At 37.3% G+C, this 18,907-nt stretch overlaps 1 protein-coding gene across 4 annotated transcripts; it reads right to left on the reverse strand.

Moving 5' to 3' along the window:
• Nucleotides 1–1,900: 1,900 nt before the first annotated feature.
• Nucleotides 1,901–17,645, reverse strand: LOC136206834 (protein THALLO-like). Of its 4 annotated transcripts, none has more exons than XM_065998015.1 (18): nt 17,461–17,645; nt 14,157–14,365; nt 13,262–13,393; nt 12,908–12,999; nt 12,649–12,733; nt 11,568–11,704; nt 11,193–11,339; nt 10,951–11,081; nt 9,977–10,064; nt 9,623–9,802; nt 9,232–9,405; nt 9,071–9,148; nt 8,724–8,863; nt 8,518–8,641; nt 2,681–2,955; nt 2,432–2,492; nt 2,284–2,352; nt 1,901–2,197 (listed from the first exon to the last, which is right to left on the reverse strand). In XM_065998015.1, exons 3-18 carry the CDS (start codon nt 13,365–13,367, stop codon nt 2,072–2,074), a joined length of 2,013 nt encoding a protein of 670 aa, XP_065854087.1. In that variant the 5' UTR covers nt 13,368–13,393; nt 14,157–14,365; nt 17,461–17,645; the 3' UTR covers nt 1,901–2,071. The 4 variants fall into 4 exon arrangements, with proteins under 4 accessions (XP_065854087.1, XP_065854089.1, XP_065854090.1 ...); XM_065998017.1 differs by having other exon boundaries at nt 14,140–14,365; XM_065998018.1 differs by lacking the exon at nt 17,461–17,645 and adding an exon at nt 16,498–16,515.
• Between the last annotated feature and the right edge of the window lie 1,262 nt (nt 17,646–18,907).

Here is an 18,907-nt window from a genome sequence, read left to right on the forward strand (position 1 = left end):
AACGTAATAAATATAAGCTCAATTTACAAACCCTTAAGTTTTTTTATTTCTTTAAACTTTTACTTATTTACAAACAATCATTTAGCTTATAATCCCTAACATAACGCAATAAATATAAGCTCAATTTATAAATCCTTATGATTGTAAGCTCAATTTATAAATCTTTATCCTTAGGATTCTAAGCTCAATTTATAAATCCTTAGGATTGTAAGCTCAATTTGAAAATCCTTAACTTTTTTTTGTTTCTTTAAGCTTTTATTTGTTAATAAATAATCATTGAACTTACAATCCTTAACGTAACGTAATAAATATAAGCTCAATTTATAAATCCTTAGGATTGTAAGCTCAATTTATAAATCCTTAGCTTTTTTTATTTTTTTAAGCTTTCATTTATTTATAAACAATCATTGAGCTTACCATCTCTAATGTAACGTAAAAAATATAAGCTCAATTAATAAATCTTTGGGATTGTAAGCTCAATTTATAAATCCTTACGATTGTAAGCTCAATCCGTAAATCCTTATTATTGTAAGCTCAATTTGTAAATCCTTAGGTTTTTTTATTTTTATTTCTTTAAGCTTTCCATTATTTATAAACAATAATTGAGCGTACAATCCATAACGTAACATAAAGTAATAAATATAAGCTCAATTTATAAATTTTTAGGATTGTAAGCTCAATTTATAAATCCTCAGTAACGTAACATAGATCTTTAGAATTGTAAGCTCAATTTAGAATAAATATTTAGGATTGTAAACTTAATTTATAAATCTTTAGGATTGTAAGCTCAATTTAGAGTAACGTAACGTAACTTAGAATAACGTAACGTAACATCACGTAACGTAAAATAACATAACAACATTCTGTAACGTAGCATAACTTGACTTAATTTTATGTAACTTAACGTGGCATAACGTAATGTAAGGAGATAAAGAATTGAGGACATCAAATTTTCTTCTTGTTATTTGTAACCAGTGTTCAAAAATAAGATTGTTTGGACTGCCTAGGCGCTCGAAATTGAGAATTCATTTTGATTTTTTCTAATCCCTTTGAGCCTTTTTTGGCTCCCTATGCGGTTTTTAACCGTCTGGACTCCGCCTAAAAGGCGATAAACAAAAACGTTTTTTATTTTATTTTATTGTTTTATTACAATTCACTTATGAACATTGTCGCATGGTTATTCATCCATTGTGTTTATTTGATTTAATTAAATTTTCTACTTATTTTTACCATATGATTTATGACTTCAAGGACATTGTTCTATAGCTTTTATTGAATTATATTACTTTTAAACATTATATTCTATTTGTTTAACTTGTTTCAATGAAATTATTGTTAAAATGTTGATATTGTTACAAAGTTTTTCTATATTAGATTATACATGTTATAATTTAATTTATATAACAATTTGTTTATTAACAAATAAAAAATACAAAAAGACAATCCAATTAATCTTCGAGGGCCTTATGCGTCTGAGTAGCGCATAACATTTTTTACAACTTTGTAGCATTTTTATAACCTTATTTAAAAATGTGTTAGTAACATATTAAAGTAGAATAAATGTCAGATATCTAAATTAATATTTAAAATCTTCTGTATGGCAGTTAAATAATAAATCAAATAACGTAAACCATCATGTTCAACTGTGGTGACAGGTAAAATTGCTTATGATTGGAAACACAACTCATAAAAAGGCCTTCAAATCCCATGCCTATATGTTGAAGTTCACAACCATACTTCTTCAGAGTTTCATATATAGCTAGGTTTGGAGCAACGCCTCACATTCATTATGATGTATGACCCATAATTCCACATCAGTGTCAGTCTTCCAGCTTAACCCAAAACAACCACATGTCCAAGGATGTTTGATGTGGAGAGTTTCTAATCAATAGGAAAATCGGGACCAAATAAATTCCCTTGTTTTCTTGATGATAAATAAAACTTGGGCTTCTAAACAATGTTGTAAACTATAACATTTTGTTCTAATTAATTTTTACAACAATAAAACATGGGTATCAAAATCTGATGCTTCAAACATGGGTATCAAAATCTGATGCTTCAAACATGGGTATCAAAATCTAATGCTTCGGCTGATTCCTGCGTTGATTCCAGTTTGCTCACCGTCATAAGGACGGTTAGGCTTCCTTACCTCTTGCACTTGCCCCATCCGTCTTTTCTTCTCTTTATCATGCTTCGTCTATACACAAACAAACAATCCCACAATTAATTAACCACCCTTTATCAATGCATAAATTCAAAAAGCACATGCACTTGGCTTATTACCCTGTATTTCTTCCTTGGATTTTTCAAGTCTTTTCTTCGTTGTCGTGTCAGACCTCTGTTCTTCTCAATCTGTTGTGTAATACAAAACATAAATTATATATAAGTTTGAGCCAAGCAAGGAATAATAGAGAAAATACGCATTCCTCACCTGATAAGAAATATGCCTTTTTCCTTCTACAGTTTCAGGCAAAGATGGAACTGTTGGGTTCCTGCGTAACAAGCGTGATTACATACAGTCAAGTATTAAATGGAGATTTTAAATAGAAATCTGCATAAATAATTGACTATGTCTATCCATCAAAATGTGAAATATTGAATAAAATGAAACAGAACTCAACAGCACTATGGCTATAATATAATATTGTAGGAGAGATGCAGGCACAGTACACAAACACACCTTGTGTACATCGCAGTTTTGGCGGCTATTTTTGCATCCCTCTTCTGTTTGATTTCTCTGTAGAAATCATCTTCTGAAACTCCTGCATCAGCATCACCATCAGCATCAACGTCTTCCATGTCAGAGGCATCACCAGTTTCAAGTGTACCAAGTTCATCCCTGAGATTATCTTCTTCAGACACAACCCCAGCACCTGCCAACACTCTGAGTTCATGCTTCCTTCTTCTTTCTCCAATATCATCTCGCTTGGGTAAATCATCGTCACCCGAAACAACCTTCTCATAAGGAAGACAAACAAATGTGAAAAAAAACTTCAGCATTGGCAAGAACTATTTAATAATAAAAAATGCCAACATTTGAAAAAATCACAACTATGCCTGTAGACATAGTTGTTAATCTTAACCCTTAATTTAAATAAGAATATCAAGAGTCTCAGTCATATTAAATATATAAATAATAGAGGAAGATTAGGAGAAGAAGTCACATAAAGAAAGAAGTCTTCTCCACTCCAGGCAAAAAAAAAACTTCGACAGACACAAAGTGAAGAAGAAACAGAGACGTGTTCTTTTTGATTGACAATGAATGGTTATTAGTTTAGTAGCATTAGTTATAGTTAGGTACTTTAGGTTAAGACGTTAAGTATATGTTAGTGTCTCTATGAAGTATGAACTTAATTTGGTGTTTTTGACATTTATGATTATGTTTTTATGTGGTTTTGTTTTGTTTGTGTGGTCATAATATGTGTTTTTGGTTTATGCTTAACTAGTAAAAGAGTGTATATATATATATATATATATATATATATATATATTATGCGCCTCGTGTTTCTAAGGCGCCAAGGGATCCTGGAGTCTGGCACAAGGCGAGGCGCGCGCCTTAGAAACAACAACAACAACAAAGCCTTAGTCCCGAAATGATTCGGGGTCGGCTAACATGAACCATCATATAAAACCGTGAAAATCAAGTCGTGTCAGCGACACAGATTCGCTCCCTCCACTCCGTCCTATCCACTACCATATTTTCCTCAATTCCCAATAAACTCATATCACTCTCGATCACCCTCCTCCAAGTTTGCTTAGGTCTTCCCCTACCCCTCACCACTACATCCCTTTGCCACTCTTCGGTTCTCCTAACCGGCGCATCAAGCGCTCTACGTCTCACATGGCCAAACCACCTTAGTCGGTTTTCTCTCATTTTATTCTCAATAGATGTAACCCCTACTTTTGTCCTAATTATTTCATTACGCACCCGGTCCTTTCTCGTGTGACCACACATCCATCTCAACATACGCATCTCCGCCACCGACATCTTATGGATGTGGCAGTGTTTCACTGCCCAACACTCCGTACCATATAACAATGCTGGTCTAATTGCCGTCCGGTAGAATTTTCCCTTCAATCTATTAGGCATGCCGGGATCACAAAGGAAACCCGTAGCACTCTTCCACTTCGACCAACCAGCTTTAATCCTATGGGCAACATCTCCATCTACTTCTCCATCCGTTTGGATAATAGATCCTAAATACCGGAAGCAATCCGAGGCCTGAACAACTCTCCCATCTAGGGTGATTGTCCCTGCCTCCCTACTCCTACGGCCGCTAAACTTACACTCCAAATATTCTGTCTTACTTCGACTCAACTTAAAGCCTCTAGATTCTAGAGTTTGCCTCCATAGTTCCAACTTCATCTCCACTCCTTCTTTCGTCTCATCAACCAACACAATATCATCTGCAAACAGCATGCACCATGGTATACCATCTTGAAGTGAACTTGTTAGTTCATCCATAACGATGGCAAAAAGAAATGGGCTTAGTGCGGAACCTTGATGCACTCCAATCGTAATAGGAAACTCTTCAGTTTTCCCAACACTAGTACGTACACTCGTGCATACTCCCTCATACATGTCCTTTATGATGTCAATATATTTCCGCGAAATGCCTTTCCTTATCAAGGCCCACCAAAGTACTTCCCTTGGTACCTTATCATATGCTTTCTCCAAGTCAATGAAAACCATATGCAAGTCATTCTTCTTATTTCGATAGTGCTCCATTAATTGTCTCATTAGATGGATGGCTTCCATAGTTGATCTTCCCGGCATAAAGCCAAACTGGTTTTCCGAGATCTTCACCGTCCTCCTTAGCCTTTGTTCAATCACTCGCTCCCAAAGTTTCATAGTGTGACTCATTAATTTGATTCCCCGATAGTTGGCACAATCTTGGACATCGCCTTTGTTCTTATACAAAGGGATTAAGGTACTTTTCCTCCATTCTGATGGCATCTTATTGTTTCTCCAAATTTTGTTGAAGAACGTCGTCAACCATTCGATTCCTCTTTCTCCCAAACATCTCCAAATCTCAATAGGGATGCCATCAAGTCCTACTGCTTTCTTCAACTTCATCTTACTTAATGCCATTTTGACTTCACCCTTTTGAATTCTCCGCAGGCATTCATGATTTATCATATCGTGATGGATACTTATATCTCCAACATCTTGTTGGCGATCTCCATTAAATAAGTCATCAAAATAGGACCTCCATCGTTCCTTGATATCCTTATCTCCAACTAGGACTTTCTGGTCCACATCCTTCACACATTTAACTTTTCCGAGATCTCGCGTCTTCCTATCTCTCATCCGAGCAATTCTATATATGTCTCTTTCCCCTTCTTTCGTATCCAATCTTGTATACAGATCCCGATTCACCTTTGCTCTAGCATCTCGTATGACCTTCTTTACTTCCCTTTTAGCCTCTTTGTATTTTTCGTAGTTCTCGTCACTCCTACATTTCCCCAATAGTTTATAGGATTCTCTCTTACTCTTTACTGCTTGTCGTACTTCTTCTGTCCACCAAGATGTGTCCTTACCCGGTGGCATGCTACCTTTAGATTCCCCTAGAACTTCCTTCGCTACTTCCCTTATACTATGCTCCATCTTATTCCATATTGAATCTATATCTGAATCCATATTGCAAGTCCAAATATCTTTTTTGGTCATCTCATCCACAAATTTTTGTTGATTCTCCCCTTGCAATTTCCACCACTTAATCTTAGTCTCTACTTGAGGTGTTTGTTTTCTTATACATTTCCTACTTCGAAAATCTAGCACCACTACTCTATGTTGGGTTGTCGTACTCTCACCAGGGATCACCTTACAATCAATATAACTCTTTCTCCAAGCACTCCTTACTAAGAAGAAGTCAATTTGGCTCGCATTACCGCCACTCCGATAAGTCACTAAGTGGGATGTTCTCTTCATAAACCATGTGTTCATGATACTCAAGTCATAGGCTGATGCGAATTCCAAAATATCATTTCCTGCTTCATTCTTATCTCCAAAACCATACCCTCCATGAACACTCTCAAACCCATCTCGCCTAGAACCCACGTGTCCATTGAGATCACCCCCTAGTACCATTTTTTCATCCCTAGGAACCTGTTGCACCACTTCCTCTAAGTCATCCCAAAAAGCTTGTCTTATAGACACATCTAATCCTATTTGTGGCGCATATGCACTAATGACATTCACAACCTCATCCCCTATCACTAGCTTAACACTCATAATTCTATCGCTCTTCCTAGACACCGCTACTACCTCATCAATATACTCCCTATCAATAAGAATACCTACTCCATTTCTACCCTTATCCTTTCCTGAGTACCAAAGCTTATAACCCCAATGAGCTATCTCTCTAGCCTTGGCTCCAACCCACTTGGTTTCTTGTAGGCATAATATATTTATTCTCCTCCTCTTCATAACATCTACAATTTCAGCTAATCTTCCTGTCAAAGAACCTATGTTCCATGTCCCAAAGCGTAACCTACTACCCTTACCCCTACCCCTACCATTACCGTGGACTAGCTTATTTACCCGCAACCCTTGCATATTTGACACCACCCCCGGGTCCTGGGGTGGCGCGCCGCTTCGGGGCGACGACCTAGCAACCCTTGCACATTTATCACTACACCCGGGTCTAGGAAGTGCAGCGCGTCGCTGAGTAGGGAACGCCCCAACGGTATTTATATTATGGTTCATGTCATAAGATGTGGCTAAGTTTTACGCTGGCCGCCACAAACCTACCGCAACCCTCCTCCTTTGTCCGGGCTTGGGACCGGCTGTAAAGGCCACCAAGTGACCCTCACAGGCGGAGTTGCGCGCGCCTTAGAAACGAGGCGCATAAAAAAAAATTATATACTCTTTTACTAGTTAAGCATAAACAGAAAAAACACACTTATGCTTAACTAGTAAAAGAGTCTACCATATACTTAGAGACACTAACATATACTTAAAATCTTAACCTAAAATACCTAACTATAACTAATGCTACTAAACTAATAACCATTCATTGTCAATCAAAAAGAACACACAACAAAAACTAATAATAATCATCATCATCAAGGTCATCCAAATTAATGTCGTCCTCCCCATAGTCTCCTCCACTATAATTTTCATCTTATTTAAATTAAGGGTTAAGATTAATCTTAGTTAAGTTAGTTTAGTGGTTGAGATTAATCAAACAGTAATTTTAGAGAAAACTGTAAAAATGAAAAATAAAACCTAAGTAAAAACCGCCAGGCACACGAGGCCCCAGGCTCCCAGGCACGACTGAGTCGCACAAGGCGAGAGCCTTTTGTACAGAGCCTCGTTTTCTAGGTTCAAGGCTCAAGAATCTGAGCCTTGACTGAGGTGCGCCTCGCCTTGTGCCTTGAGCCTAGGCTCCAGGACCCCTTGGCGCCTTAGCACGCCTTTAACAAATATGCCTGTCGAGACCCAGGAAGATATAGCTTGCTACCACCAGATTATAGAAGAAAGCACGAAATCCAAACTTCCAGTTTCAACACCAATTTCAGACATAAATATAATTTCAGAGAAAGAAGTCCACTGTAAACTTGTATAAACTAGATTTGAGATTGTAAATATTTTACCATCATAGGGACAAAAAATATGAAAAAGAGTGTTGATCTTAAAATTCAATTTCTTGGTTTTTTTTTAATAACCTTAATATAGTTCAGTTGATGAAGCATATCCAAGTTGATAATAAGAGAAGACACAAGGATGGATAGGATAAGCTATGAATGCATAAGAGAAAAAGCTAGGTGTGATATATATTATTAAGAAAATAGAGAAGTCGTCTAAAATGTTAGGACATGTCCAATGTTGGCGTCTGCGAGAAAATAAGAATAACTATGACACAGAAGGAAAAGGAAGACTGATCTTGACTTAAGATTACAGTTATCAAAAAATAAAAATGATCTGCAACTACTACAGCACTCTAAAGCTCATACATTATCAAGACTGATTGGAAAAGAAGGAAGAAGAAAATAGAGAAGTCGTCTAAAATGTTAGGACATCTCCAACGTTGGCATCTACCATAACTGCGAGAAAATAAGAATAACTAGGACCAAAAAGGAAAAGGAAGACTGATCTTGACTTAAGAGTGACAGTCATCAAAAAATAAAAATGATCTGCAACTACTACAGCACTCTAAAGCTCATACATTATCAAGACTGATTGGAAAAGAAGGATCCATATAATTGACCCCTCTTTTAGGACCAAGGCTTGGGTTTGTCATGGGCCACCACCTTAAACTTTGGGCACCGATCAGAAGCAGCCCACAACAAGATGACAACCTAAGTGTGAACTTTGGAATTCAACACTAAGAAAGACTATGATCAAGAGAAAATGCTTGACTTATTATATGTAGCAGCTAAAACCAATTACATTAAATGTCAGGTAAATCATATCATTCTCTTCAATCCAGCTAAAATCAATTGAAACATAGTTTAGGCTTGTCAGAGTTCCTAAATTCAAAAAAGGGGGCACGTAAGTTATATCAAGTGTACCTTCCGTTTTCTTGATTTTGCAGAAACAAGTTGTGTGAGTTTACTTGAAACTAATAAGCTCGTATCCCCGTTACTTAATCCATCTATAGCATCATCATTGAAATCATCATATGCTTCAAGTTGCCTGCCGAATTCCAAGTCACGTCAGTTAGTCCTTGCAACATCACATTAAAATAAATTAGAAAGGATAGACACAAAAGTAGTACCCATTCACTGATTTTGAATGCTTCTGAGCTCTATCAGCCTTTGGAGTGAAAGAACTAAAGACTCCCCTCTGCTTCAATTTTTCCTCTAGCGATGCTCTTAATTTTAACATTTCCATGCTTTGAACACCAATTTGGTCAGTCTGCCAATTTGAGTACAATATTAGAGCCACATTGAAAATCTTACCCACTATTGCAGCTAGAGAACACTGGATAAGCAAATATAATCCCATCAATAATATTGCTGTTGGAACTTCCAATCTTGGAATCATGCTCAAATCACATTTTTTGAGGTAATGACTCTAGTGAGACGTGCAATAACAAGAAAACTAGGGGATCCAAAACATCACCTTGTGCTTATGTTTAATCTCTTTGTTCCCATTATCCTTTGAAGGTTCCATTGTTAACAACTCATTTATGCTAGAAGGCTGGTGAACAAAAGGATACAAAAATTAATCAGCCATCTAACAAAGAAAAATAATAATGAAATAATATCCGCATCCTATACTACCTCCTCTGGTTCTTGCACATCAGCTTTAGTAGAGGCATGAGAAGAGGTGTAATCTTTTCTGACAGATGCAGGTGCATGTACAGGATCAGTATTCACGTTGACTTTGTTTTCCCCACATTTTCCCTTGAGAAGCTCCTCAACTTCTGATGGAAGACTCCCATCAAGTTGCTTTGTCTATTACACATAATAACACAGTTTATAAGAGAAAAGAAGATCGTATAATATACCAAACAAATTTGAAACAGATTAAAGAATATGAATGACATTTTACTTTTTTTGAGATATGAATGACTTCAAACAAAATGACGACAAAGATAAATTCAAAAGGGTCTCAAGAAAAGCTAAATTAACATTCCCAGAAAAAATAATTATCTTGCTGAGATAGTAAAACCTTATCCAGTAAGACTTTGATCTCTACAAGACGAGCTATGACTGGATGATCACGGACTGGTTGCCCTTCAGACTTGAGAAGAAGATAAAATGTTATTGCTTGGCAGTAAGCCAGTAAAAGAAGCTGTTTCACCTCCAAGTAATGTATTCCACCTTCCAGAATGAATCCACCATTTTTAACCTAGAGAAAGCATGAGAACATATTTCTTACAAGAAAGGCATGAATAAAATGCAAAATTACAATATCAAGGAAATATAACAAAAAAGTAGATATATCATGGAAAGAGCAGTGGTCGCAGTTTACTAGCTCAACAACATCTTACTTGGTAAAGTGAGAAGAAGCAATCAAGAATACCTTGCTCAGAAGTGGATTAACTCTGGTTTCAAGCTGCTCTAGTGCATCATTTAGCTCCGAAAGGAGACCCACTAACTCTGGTGCAGAACTGGTCCACAATTTATAAGAAGACAGGAGAAAGAGAGTAAATGCTTAGCACGTTTAGAAATGTGCATTAATAGTATTTGAGGGGGAAATCTGAAAACCATTGGAATTATTTATTCCCATGCAGCACAGCAACTTACCATGTATTAGATCAAAATTACAAGCAATAGCATCTGACAGCACAACCAAGAAAAACCCATTCTTGTAAGGAAATGGAAATATTAAGAGCTACTGTGTATATCAAGTGGCAGTAGGTCATTTTGCAATTTTCAGGCTGTTAGGTCATTTGCACTGTTTTATGTTTATAAATTTTTTAGCATTCCATTGAATTTGTGTTCTTTTTGTGGAATTCTATAATTAATAAAGTTTGTTTTATGTTAATTGGGTTCAGGCTGGTTAATCCTCGTATATAGTGGGATTTGACATTTACTATGGGTTTGTATTATGCAAATTTTTCAATGGGTGCTGCTTTTGAAGAGGAAATCTACTGAAATAATACAAAATGATATTGGCACCAAATAATAGGCCAGCTATACTGTAGAAGCAAGCCAGTTAGCTTTATGTTTTAAGGTTCTCAAAGTAATGGAAATGAATAACAATTATTTGCCAACTAAGTTTGTTTTCATTATCCCTGTGTTCCAACATTTGAAGAAAAGCACCATGTGTATTGACAAAGATAATGCAAACATCTTGATAGTAAAATATGGTTCTCAATCATTTTATAAAGAGAATTTAAATTTTTTGAACTAACCTCTCACATTTGCACTTTTGTATTTGCCCACTAATAAGTTATAACTAACAATAACGAGGAGTACTTGAGCAGAATTATGGAACACGGATATGACATAAGAATAAATTAATGTATAACTGAGCGATGCTAAAGGTTTCACCTATAAACCACATCCATTTGCTCCTCTCTAGACAAAGCATTTAAATCTTTTTTTACTTCCTCAAAAGTATCCATCTTTTCCACTTCTTCGATCAAGGAACACTTTACTTTATTTTTTGCTTTGGAAATTTCCTACAAATAAATACGCTTTGTCAAGTTTACCATTCAATCTAATAGAATTTAAATAAAGAGTTAGAATGATAAACATAAAATAAAATAAAAGATAATACTTAAGAAATTCACCTCCAAAGTCAATTCCCTCTCACTTTCATCTTCATCAGAATTGTCAAGACCAAAGTCTTCCATTGATAGATTCTTTGTTTTTTCCCTCTGCATTCTCAAAATCTCTTCCTCCTCTTCTTTAAGTGCTTCATCATCACTTGAATCCCCCTGCAAAATAACACCAAACAAAATTTAAGCATTCAGTTGTTTCATTGAAGATTATAAAAAAAAAAAAAGTACATGAAGATATTCAATACTATATTCCACATAGTAAATTAGGTTAGCTGTCAAGATACTAGATACATAAATACAAGAAGATAGCGAGATAGGAAGGGGGCAAGGGAAGTGAATGAACAAGGAAATATGAAAAACAATACTTGGTATTTACATTCTCACCTCATAATCCTTACCGCCATAATATTGTTGCTTTTTACTACCCCATGCTTCCTTCTTGTCTTCTTCATTCTCTTCCTCATGAATTTCATCATCCAATATGCCATACTTCTCTCTGATATATTTTTGCTGCTTTTTTACTGACAATAACCATGAAGTTCGGAAAAATGCACCCAATTAATTTTACATGCTAAAAAAAAGCTAGAGTTGTACTTGTTATATTAACATTTGAACAGATAAATGATTTGTCGACCAACATGATTATAAGTTTCCAAAAAAAGTTTCCAAAGTATCAATTTAACTATTTTAAATATTAGAAGCTGCAGTGCTGTACAGCTAAAAGTGGGTAATAAGGAACTAATGACATTAGCAGTTCTAAGGTGTGTAAACAGCCCAAGACTGTTAACCTTTAACTCCAGCTAAAATGTTTGATCAAGCCACTCAAGTAATAACGACTCCTTTCTAACAGCTTAACCAATAAAACCTACATAAAATAAACAAATTCTTCATAACACATGCAATAGAATTTCTTTTTCTTTTAAACAGAAACTAGATAATGATAATACAAGGAACATGAGCTTATTTTTCATGAACCAAAAGATGTCAAACTCAAATACTAAATTGAAAGGGAAAAAAGAATGATAGAGAACGGACCAATACAGCAGATATACTAGATCAGAATCACACTAAGCCTAAGGAATGGAGAGTTTATGGACGTAGGAAGCACAAACGGCCTGATGGGGAGTTGACTGAAATGCTAGTTATGGGCAAGGATAGTGCAGGGAAGAATTCGTGAATTCCTATGATGAGCTGGAGAGAATCTAGTTTTGTTACATAGTTTTTTTCTGTTTGGAGAGAGGGTAGACTGAATAGAGAGTTTTCTGCTGCATTCTATCGCAGGGTCTATCTCTATAGAGAGAAAAGACTGTAAGCTTCCTGTGGGATGGATATCACTCAAGCCAGTTTCCCCTTACCATTTACAATATAACACAACCTTATTTCCTCTCTTATACTCGCTATTTACTTGTTTACAGTGATTTTCTGTGTTTTGTTTCTGTCGAAAAATTCAAATTATTTTCCTTACATTTAGTGGCAAATCGTGGTTCATCAGAATCATCATCTCCATCTTCGCTGCCTTCTTCTTGGTCCTCATCGCCGTCATTGATATCCTGTAAACAGAATTATTCAGCTACTATGAGTATCCAAGTTAAAATAGGATTGAATCTAAGCTATTTTGAACACACACACACACACACACACACACACACACACACATATATATATATATATATATATATATATATCATAACGAACTGCATTATGATAAACACTAGCAACAAAACCTCATCATCAAAAACTGGTTCCTCCTCATCCTCAATTGATTCCCCATCATCATAATTTACATCTAGTGAAATAATCTCTCTCTGCTTGTGAACTGCAAGCATCAAGAAAAGGTTATAGATTCACAATTTATAATCAATTTTCCAGTTCCATAGAGAAGCATATGCAGCAAGGAAGAAAAGATGCTCCATGAAAATCGTGGATATTTGACATCTATAGCAATTAGTACAGGAACGTTACTTAGAAAAGACAGTTATCATGAAGTGCTATAAATATACAAGTACCAAAAGTTACAAACTGAAGAAAAGACATTTGCATAGGTTGAAACATAATAACTAAGTGAAAGAGATGCTTACAAATGTCAATATCATCGTCCATATCTTTTGGATCAACATGTTCATGAAGAGAACTTCGCTTAGGATTTCTGTGATCCTTCTTTTCATTCTTTCCTCTCTTAGCCATTGCTAAACGCCACTCAAAAATTACACCTTCAATACAAACAATAAATAAATAAAAACCGTGGGAATTTAAAGGTAACAAATATACCACCAGTAAACCTCAGCTCAAGAACAAATAGGAGTGGCAATGGGTCGTTTATGAGAAGATAATGGGTAGGGTCAGTGGCGGAACCAGGACCCCGGATGACCCGAGGCAAAAATATATCAGCAAAAAAAATTCAAAACGTCAAAAAAAAATTCGAAACGTCTTTTAGTTATGAATTTGTCCATTCTGAAAAGACCAATATGCAAGTGATAGCAATTCAACTAACAGCAATTTCAATCCCAATTCAACTAAATACAAACAGTAATTAAACTAACAGCAATTCAAATGAGAGTAATTTCAACTAATAGAAATTTCAATCCCAATTTCAATAGGAATTTGGTAAAAAAACTCCATCATGGAAAAGCTTCACTGTAAGGAGTGAAGGAGTCCTTACAAAATTGTAATAAGCAAGCATTCAATCAATCAAAGAGCAAGGTTAATATATTTCTAATCCATTCATACATATATACATAACATTATTCTATCACTACTCTTCCTTTTTTTTAATCTCATTTCATCATATAAATCAACCAAAAAAGCAGTAAAGTAAAACCAAAAACGCAGCAAAGCCATCCAATAATTACAACCAAAAATCAAGCCAACACACAGTGAACAAACTCATAGGTGCATCTCAAACCAAACAAATATAGGCATCTCAACAAAGGCACAAAAAAGATAAACAAAAAATCACCTGCGTTAAAAAATCACCTGCGTTTTTTTCCCTCTGCGTTTTGCGTTTTGTGTAGTGCAGCGACTGAACTGAACGGTGGCCGGCGGTGGAGACTAGCAAGCAAGCAGCGACTGACTGACTGGTGGCCGGCGGTGGAGACTGGCTGCTCCTCTCCTCTTGTCTTGTGCGATTCCCTTGAGTTGAGCCGGCGGTGTGAGATATCGTCTACGTTCGTTGCTCTCGTCTTCTGAAGTAGGGATTTAGGTATTAATTTAGCTGTTGTGCTGTGCCGTGCCTTTTAGTTCTTATTTATTGTCATGGCTTAATAGGCATCCAGCCCCTTAAACTTGTAACTTTTTTTCACCTGGCCCTCTCAAGTTAGGGGACAACCTCTCAACCCCATTAACTCTCCAAAAACATCACATACAACTAGACCTGTACATGGGCCGGGCTGGGCCGGGCCTGGCGGGCTTTTGTGTAAAAGTGCTCGTCCCAAGCCCAGCCCAGCCCAGTATTAATTTAGGCGGGCTCGGGCCGGACTGGGCTCGGGCCTAAAAATCAAATCTCAAGCCCAATCCATATAAGCCCACCTAAAAAAATATACATAATTTCCAATTATAAAAAATCAAATTTATACTTAAAATAAATATTTAATTATAAATATATAAATTTTTTAATTAATATTAATAAGGCGGGCCGGGCTGGGCCGGGTCGTGATATTTTTATATGTCCCAAGCCCGTCCAAAAAATAGGCGGGCTTTGGCGGGCCTCGGCCGGGCTGGGTCTAAGAGTAAATTTCATTGTCCAAGCCCGGTCCAAGGGACACGGGCCTGGGCGGGCCGGGCGGGTACCCGGGCCCGTGGCGAGGTCTACATACAACCCCTTAAACTTGCAACTTTTTTTCAACTAACCCCCTCAACTTAGGGGACAACCTCTTAACCCCTTCAACTCTCTAAAAACATCACATATAGCCCCTTAACGCCTACGTGGCTCCGACATGGAATAAGTTGAGATTGCACTCATTAGACAACGCGTGAAGGTTGGCTTTAGAAACTTAAACGGTAAAAAAATCCCCTTTCTTCTTAAATCCCTAACGTTTTTCTCCTCAGAAATCCTTCCTCTTTTCCGATTCCTTCGATTCACCTCTTTTCTGTCTCCGATTCAAGTTCAACAGTAAGTATTCATCTCCTTTATTCCTCCTCTACCTTCTTCTTTTTATTCTTCTTCTCCTTCTTCTTCTTCTTCTGGTTTGCCTATTTCTTCTTCTGAGATAATTCTTTTTTTTTGTCAATTAGGTTATGGCTTGTGTTGTTCTTGAAACCGATTTCATGGTGGGTACTCATGAATCATGTTTTTGTGGTGAATATGTTGTACTTAAGGTTTCGTGGGAACCTGCAAATCAAGGAAGAAGACTCTACGGATGCCCAAATTATGGGGTAATTTACTGGATTTACATGGAAAAATTTAAGAAAAAAATGACACGTGGCATTGGTGTGGTCAACAGTCCAACGCATTTTCTACACGGGTCAATATTTTGACCGGATATAGGGGTGTAAGGGGTTGTATGTGATATTTTTGGAGAGTTGAGGGGGTTGAGAGGTTGTCCCTTGAGTTGAGGGGGCCAAGTGAAAAAAAGTTACAAGTTTAAGGGGTTGTATGTGATGTTTTTGGAGAGTTAAGGGGGTTGAGAGGTTGTCCCCTAAGTTGAGGGGGTCAGGTGAAAAAAAGTTACAAGTTTAGGGGGCTGGATACCTATTAAGCCTATTTTCATTAAAATCAAAACGACGTCGTTTTGCTCATGACCAAAACGACGTCGTTTTGATATTAAAAAAAAAAAATTTTCCTCCCAGTCGGTTGCCGGGGCTAGAGCCCCACTCAGCCCCCCCGGTTCTGCCCCTGGGTAGGGTACCTACCCGTTTATGAGAAGACACCTTACTCTGTCCGAGAACCATTTAGAAATTTTCCTCTAACACCCATATCCTTCCTGAATCAGATTCGTATCGTATTACTTGTCTACTAGCCGAACCAGCTTAAATACCCGTTCATTATCAAATGAACATTTCTTACAGATAATCGACTTAAGCTGTATGGCATTAGGGGATAGTCCAAGGTAGGAGTGGCAACAGGTCACCCTACCCGTTATATAACCAAAGTCCGATAATTGCACATTTAAAAATAAAATAATCATCTCTGCTCCAATCGACCCCCTACATGTACTAAACCGAGACTGAGAAAGATTATGCTGATTTCAAATTTTCGCAGTTTAAGCATCGAAAGGTAATCAGAATTTATTTTTTTTAAACTCAACAGTCCATCCTCATGATGCTTAACTAGACCTGTATAAATAAAATGGAGTGTAAATCTAGAAAGTATACTAACAATTTCAACAAGTTTATCTCAATCCTTAGACCGGTAAACGAACGAGGAGGAGGTGAGTAAGGAGAACGGCTGCAGCAAAGAATAGCTGTTGCTGTTGGCGGTTCGGCAGCAATGAAAGGGAGTGGCGACCTACGAAGTGACGAACAACGTAGATTTGCAGAAATAGGGAGTGGCAGCAAAGATAGACAACATGTGTTGGTTTTAATTAGACCTGGACATGGGCCGGACCGGGCCGGTCGGGCTTTTCATAAAGCCTGTTGAGCCCAAGCCAAGCCCAGCCCGCAGGAAATTTATCGAGCTCGTGCTGGGCTCGGGCCTGAGATACGAATCCCAAGCCCGCCCGTCCAAGCCCATTTTTATATTTAAAAAAATATATATATATATAATTAAATTTAAAATGTCACACCAACTTTCTTATTATAAAAAAAAATCCACACAACACAATACTTAATAAGTTTGAAAAAATTCTAATAAACTAATTGTCTATCGAAACATCAAATCCAAAATAAATTTCAACATAACAATAAAAAAGTAGATATCTATAAACCAAAATCAAACGAAACAGTATCAAACGAAATAGATATTTAACTAGCCAAAAAAATCTGTACAGCAAGAAGAAACCAAAACAATACAATATGGCAAAAACACAAAATCAAAATCGAAGATAGCATTTTCATACAATATGGCAAAAAACAAACCAAAATCATGACAAAAACACAGTATCAAAAATAGCATTTTCATACAATATGGCCACACTTCAATAACCTCAACATCTGTTCAAAAAAATGAAACAGTATCAAAATCAAAGATCAATGGATCTCTCTGACCTAAACAATGAAACAAACAAACCAAAATCATGACAAAAACACAGTGAAATTATGGGAATTTAACAGGGTCGAGGATTAGAGAGAGAAAACGGGACTGAGAAGAAAGAGGGAGAAGGAGAATGTCGAGAAACCAAACCTTCGGCGTGAAGGAGGGCTCCCTGCGGCGGGCAACAGAGGGTTCCCTGCGGCGGAGGTGAAGGACGGCGGTCTGAAGGACCTGCAGACTGCGGCGTGAAGAGGCGTGAAGACGAGGCTCTTCTCTTCTCTGCGGCGTGAAGAGGTGTGAAGGACGACGTTTTTTGTTGATGGAGGAAGATTAGGTTAAGAAAATCATTTTGATTTTTGTTTATATAATTATATTATAATAAATCATTAATAATAATAATATTTATATAATTAATAATAATATTTAAAAATAGTATATATTGTATCGGACGGGCCGTTGTAATATATGCAAAGCCCAAGCCCGCCCAGTTTGGGCTTATACGGGCTTGGGTCGGGCCGGGCCGGGCCTGAATACATTTTTATGTGTCCAGGCCCAGCTAAATGGGCCTGGCCCGGGCGGGCTCGCCGACCCATGCTCATGCACAGGTCTAGTTTTAATTCTTTGAATTAGGGTTTGTTTTGTATATCAACTCAAAACTACGTAGTTTGTTTTCGTTAAAAAGAAAAAATAAATAAATAATGTTTTAGTCGTGATCTATATACAAAATACACTATTTAATTTGAGTATTATAGAGTTTTTTTTGTTACATTGAGGGGCTAGGCCCTGAGCAGAAACGGAAAAACGACAAACTAAATAAAAGAAATCCAGCGGCCAGACTAGCACATACGCACAAAGCGCGTCATACTAGCCCCTCTAGGGTCGGCTCGTAAAACTTCTTGGATGCCTACAGGCGGCACACCACACTCGTGATATCCCAGGGACAACTGTCCTGCGAAGTTTGTCATCCAATCATCTGAGCGATTGCCTTCCCTAAAAATATGAACCACATCTACTTGCCAATCTCTTGCCATCAACTCACCGCCATCAACTCAATGCGCATTCCAGAGAGGCCACGACCAGGCTTGCTTCTTCCCTTGATCAACTGTATAATAAGTTGGGAATCCATCACCGCTTTAATCCTCCTAAAGCCTCTCTCCCACGCAAGCTTCAGACCCATAAATAGACCCCAAATTTTCGCCACCGACGAGGTACTATTGCCGATATTAACTGCAAATCCGTAGATCCAATTCCCCTGCGAGTCTCATAATAAACCTCCTGCCGAAGCCTGACTGGGGTTGCCTTTACAAGCACCGTAGCAGTTCAACTTAATCCATCCCGCTTCTGGTGGCGACCATTGGATGGTTATTTCTTCGAGTGTGGCACGTGTAATTAGCTCCTTCGCAGAAAACGCTTCCTCGCATTCCTGGACCTGGTCACACAACAATTTGTATTTATCCTCGAGAGGTTGGCGGTCAGGGTCCAAATCCCGCTGGCACCTCCACCTTCAAAACCACTAACATATTATAGGGAAAACATTTCTCCATTGACGGCCACCCCTTAAAACTGTTCGATCGTTGTTGTTATCAATCCAATTACT

The sequence above is a fragment of the Euphorbia lathyris genome, chromosome 9, assembly GCF_963576675.1.
Source record: "Euphorbia lathyris chromosome 9, ddEupLath1.1, whole genome shotgun sequence".
NCBI lineage: Eukaryota > Viridiplantae > Streptophyta > Magnoliopsida > Malpighiales > Euphorbiaceae > Euphorbia > Euphorbia lathyris.